The 4,963-nt window shown below is 40.1% G+C and overlaps 1 protein-coding gene across 2 annotated transcripts in view; it reads left to right on the forward strand.

The window, feature by feature from the left end:
• Window positions 1-4,963, forward strand: part of LOC107567907 (UV excision repair protein RAD23 homolog B-like) — a 15,218-nt gene that overhangs the window by 3,300 nt on the left and 6,955 nt on the right. For both annotated transcript variants that reach the window (XM_016253692.1, XM_016253693.1), the window contains exons 2-4: window positions 1,424-1,505; window positions 1,738-1,817; window positions 3,129-3,316. In XM_016253692.1, coding sequence (XP_016109178.1) covers window positions 1,424-1,505; window positions 1,738-1,817; window positions 3,129-3,316 — 350 coding nt within the window. The remainder of the gene's footprint in view (window positions 1-1,423; window positions 1,506-1,737; window positions 1,818-3,128; window positions 3,317-4,963) is intronic.

A 4,963-nucleotide genomic window follows, 5' to 3' on the forward strand; every position in this document is an offset into this window, starting at 1 on the left:
CACACACTCACTCACACACACGCACACACACACACACACACACTCACACACACGCACACACACTCACTCACACATGCGCACACTCACTCACACACTCACACACACACACACACACACACACGCGCACACACTCACACACACGCGCACACACACTCACTCATACACACAACGCGTTTTAACAGTCAATAGCAAATACTAATAACAAAACATACGTACAGTCGCTGACTCAGATTGTCATAGCAAAGTCGGAATTGACCCTTTTTTCTTTTTCTTTTTTAGAAATAGCCTTTGTGCACAGCCAGCCTTGTACTCTTCTAGGTTCAAAAAACTGTCGTCCATAAAATGCGTTGCACAAATTCGAACATCTGTGTTGTGCTGTTCTGTTATAAATAAATCTTCAGCAATGATTCCTAATTGCATCTACTTCCGGAAGACCAAATAAAGTGCTTTTGCTTTCGCACTGAAACATAGCGTCTCCCTGACATGCTGCTTCAACACTACTGCTGTTCCTGAAACCACGCCGCCTTTCGTTGCGTGAACATTTGGGTGGCATTATGCTAATATTTCCACATAGTGATGTAGACATGTGGGGGCGTGTTAGAACGAGGTGTTTCCGTTTAGGCTGACTCTTAACTTTTATAAAGAATATCTCTTTGGATTTGAGACTTTAGTCTTTGCAACTTTACAGATCTTCTTTATGCACCAAGAGCTTGTAACACTCCAAAGAGGAACAATTGAAATCGCATCATATGACCCCTTTAACAGAAGAAGGAATCTCACAGGTTTGGAACAACGTGAGGTAGAGTAATAAATAAAACAGTTGTCGTTTTGGGGTGAACTGTTCCTTTAACTAGACTGGCAGTTTACAGATGAGTTTTCTTTAAAAAAAACTCTTTATCTGGGGCAAACGACAAGTTAAATAAGACACAGTCGTCCTCTGATGAGATGAAACACAAGTAGTGAAGGGTCAAAAGTCAGCCGGACCTTTAGGAAGGAAGACCCTCGGTGGGTTTAGTCCACACTTCCTGTTTATCAGACCTTTTAGAACGGCTTATTCTTAAAAATACTCTTTCTCAGGAAAGCAGCAAACAGTTTGAGCAGCTTTCCATATCTGGCTCCAATAAGTCATTTTTTGGAGTGCAAACAGCCGCGTCGAATCCACTTCCATGTTTGCTTTGAGATCCGATTGATTTTGGACTTTGGTAAATGTGTAAGTCTCAATGGTTAGATCAGATAGTGGAGTACTTGTTTGATCTGACATCCTCCACACTCATTACGCTCTGAACAAATGATCTGATGAGCTGTGTAATGATGGTTTTACAGCGTCACTGGTTTTAGCGCTGAGCCGGACCACAGAAAAGCATCTGCGTGCTTGTTTGCTCACTCAGGACTGATTCCTTTTCTCCTGCTCTGTCTTTCACAGGTAAAAGCCTTAAAGGAAAAAATAGAGAATGAGAAGGGAAAAGATAACTTTCCGGTGGCGGGACAGAAGTTGATATATGCAGGTACGTCCTCAGCGGTGAGACTGTAGGCCGTCAGTGTCCAGCTGATAAGAACGTGACCCTGCGTAACGCACATGATTTGTCTTCACAGGTTATTGTGTTAAATGCAGTGATAATGTCTGTTTATGCAGGAGCATCGTTCTGGCCTCCAGTCAGTTGGTGATGAATGACTGACACCTGTCAGATTCAGACGCGATGAACGGCTCGTTTGTTTTAATTATTTTGTCCCCTGCAGGCAAAATCCTGAACGATGACATGGCTCTCAAGGAGTACAAGATGGATGAGAAGAACTTTGTGGTGGTTATGGTAGCAAAGGTGAGGCATTATCAGGCTTATGCGTGCCATTGCTTCTTGACGTCTAAAAGAATTCTGACATACTAAAAAGGAATTTTGAAAACAGATAAATGGGTTGAAGTGAAAAGAAAAGTTTCATTGCTTTGAGATTGAGGCCATTTTTGGATCTAAATCAAGCATCATGTGCTGTTGCGGTTTTAGGGCCCTATGAAATCGTTTTTTTTTTTTTAAAGCTTATTCAATTTTAATAATCAAAAAGTATATTTCAGTGATCATTTGAAATCGTTTATTAAAAGTTCTACAAAAACTACATTTTTAGGGCCCTATGAAATTATTTCGATTTTTGTTTGTTTTATTTTTCTGGATCCTGTTTTAATGGTTTAATAAAATTTTAATAATCAAAAAGCATGTCATGTTTCTTAAAGTGGTGGTTCACTGGGTTTTTTTCTAGGCCTGATTGTGTTTATGGGGTGCAGTTTAACATGTGTTAATGCTTCGTTTAAAAATAAAGGCATTATTTTTCACATAATTTACCTTTATTCCACACCGCTCTGTCCCTTCTCTGATAAAAGCACCGATCATTTCCTGTTTTTATGAAGCCCCTCCCTCAGAAATAGGTGATGGGCTCTGATTGGTTAGCTAGCCCAGTGTGTTGTGATTGGCTAAACCGCCTCTAGTGCGCGTCTAAGGTCCCGCCCCTCACCTCAGCGGCATGTGCTCCGGTTGTATTGTAAACAACGGTGTCGTTAATATCGCTCATCAGTTTGAGCTCGATTGAGAAGCAGAGGATATTATTGAAGAGGATCGTGCAGAACCTGTGCAAGCAAGGCTTTTAATGGTAGGCCTATGTTTTTTGTTTGTTGTCTCATACTTTTAGATACGCTGTTATTTGTAAATCCTACTGCTTATGTTAGCTTTTAATATACGGTTTTATTCTGATTAGAGCTTTAATACAGTACAGCAACCGCACGCGCGTCCACGTTTAATGCTTCTCATAGCTATGTGAAAACAAGTGTATAATTGTAACAGTTCATTGTTGGAGAGAGAGCGAGAGAGAGAGAGCGAGAGAGAGCGAGAGAGAGCGAGAGAGAGAGAGAGCGAGAGCGCGAGAGAGAGCGCGCGAGAGCGAGAGAGCGAGAGAGAGAGAGAGAGAGAGAGCGAGACACATCACAGTGGAGTCAGCTGTCTTAACCGTGGCTTATTGTAAGATGTCTGTATTTAAACGAGCTCTGTTATGATTGGCTAAACTAAGCCATCTGGTGAAGCTACTGAACACTGAAGAGAAATGATGTACATGTAGAAGTTGTGAGTAATTCGATGTTTCTCCTGCAGGCTAAAGCTACTCCTGCATCAGCCTCCTCATCATCTGTTGCCACGGCGACCAGCACCGCCTCCAGCGCTACAGCGACAGCGAGCCCCACCCCGTCTGCCGACCCGGCCGCAGAAACCCCGTCTGAGAGCGCGGCCAAAGAGGACAAACCCGCCGAGGAGAAACCCTCGCCCTCCTCTACACCCGCCAGGTAAACACACACACACACACCCCGTTTATATACCAGGACTCAATGTCAATCAAATCGAATTAAGTCGAAATGTCAATCAAACTCAAATATCAAGGAATTCTATTTGACTATTTACAGGGTATCTGCAGAAACCAATTTAAGGCTTTTTATGACCTGCACAAATAAAGTGAATACAGTAGGGCAATATCTATGGTAACATATTAAACCATAAAATACAGGCTTTCACAAAAAAAAAAAGTCTTATAAAATGATAAACATCACATTTAAGCCTTTAAACCATTTAAATTTCCAAATTTCTTCCCCCAAGATCAATTTTCACATTGATCTGAACAGAAACAGCAGACGGGCTGATTGAAACGCTGCACGTTCATTCTCTGCCACTAGGTGGAGCTTCTGAGATGGCAGAAATACAGCGTTTTCCGTGGTAAACAAAGCAGCGCTGCGCTCATAAACGCTGCTTTATCAGGCATTGAAATGAAAATGCCAGAAACTTGTCTGAAGACTGTCTGCTCCCTTCGGAGATTCATTCATATAAAAACACCCGCACCGCGTTTTGAACCCTGTATTGGTAGCCAATAGGGGTGTGCGATATATATTGTCTGCAATAATATCGTAATTGTTGTTTTAACGATGTGCGATTTGACATTATCGAGTATTTTGCAAAAACCAAACAAAACACTTACGGAGTGCACGCATACATTACGTGATGAAGTCTAGTGGGTTAAACAGTGCTCGTGCGCATTTAGAGAGTGTTCTTTCACTGCATGATTCCAGTCTATTAAAATGCATTAAGAAAGATCACAAAATTCAAGATGTGGGGGCAGAAAGTGTACATATATCATTTCATATAGTTAAAATCACACGAAGAGTGTCAGGTTTTTTTTTTTCTTCAAAAATAAGCATGATTCAATTCAATAAACAATAAGTTAATATTAAGAGACTTACATTTTAAACACCATATTGCCTGTTTTTGCTCTATTTCGCCAACAAAAAATTATTCCAAACAGCCACCACAGAACAGTTTTGCATCTCTGAGCAATGACGGTGTTTCGTTCCTGAATGAATCAACAGTTTAAATGATTCGGTTCAGTTGCAATGACTCACTTGTTTACAGTGACCGATTTTAATTTCACATTTAAAGTATCTTTTCATTTCAAACATCAGTATTCAATGTTTTATGTTTAAAATATCAAAACATTATGCATTTGTAACTGCAGGTTAAACTGTGTCCCTCTGAGCTGAATTAAATAGTGTGTAAATGCATCTAAATGCCACTTCAGATGCAACTTTTTTTATTTTGTTGATGCTGGTTTCATTTGTTTGGTAACAGCCTAAATATCTTATTATTCTAATTGACTGATTAAATGTAACAATTTGACTCAAAAGATGCACAAAAAATAGCTTTATTAAAGGTAAAAGTGCCCATAAAAGGTAAAAATCAATGAAAAGATACATTTTAGTTCACTGATGTGAACTGACCACACAGAATGAAGAATATCAAAAACTGCAGCAGTCCATGGTAGTCAGATATCAGCACAATAACACACTCAGCAAAATATCGCCTAATTAACAAAAATATCGAGATTTTTTTTTCTTCTTTTCAATATCGCACACCCCTAGTAGCCAGACTGAAGACTCAATAGCCCC

This window comes from Sinocyclocheilus grahami, unplaced genomic scaffold (assembly GCF_001515645.1).
Source record: "Sinocyclocheilus grahami isolate Dianchi unplaced genomic scaffold, SAMN03320097.WGS_v1.1 scaffold1195.1, whole genome shotgun sequence".
Classification (NCBI taxonomy): domain Eukaryota; kingdom Metazoa; phylum Chordata; class Actinopteri; order Cypriniformes; family Cyprinidae; genus Sinocyclocheilus; species Sinocyclocheilus grahami.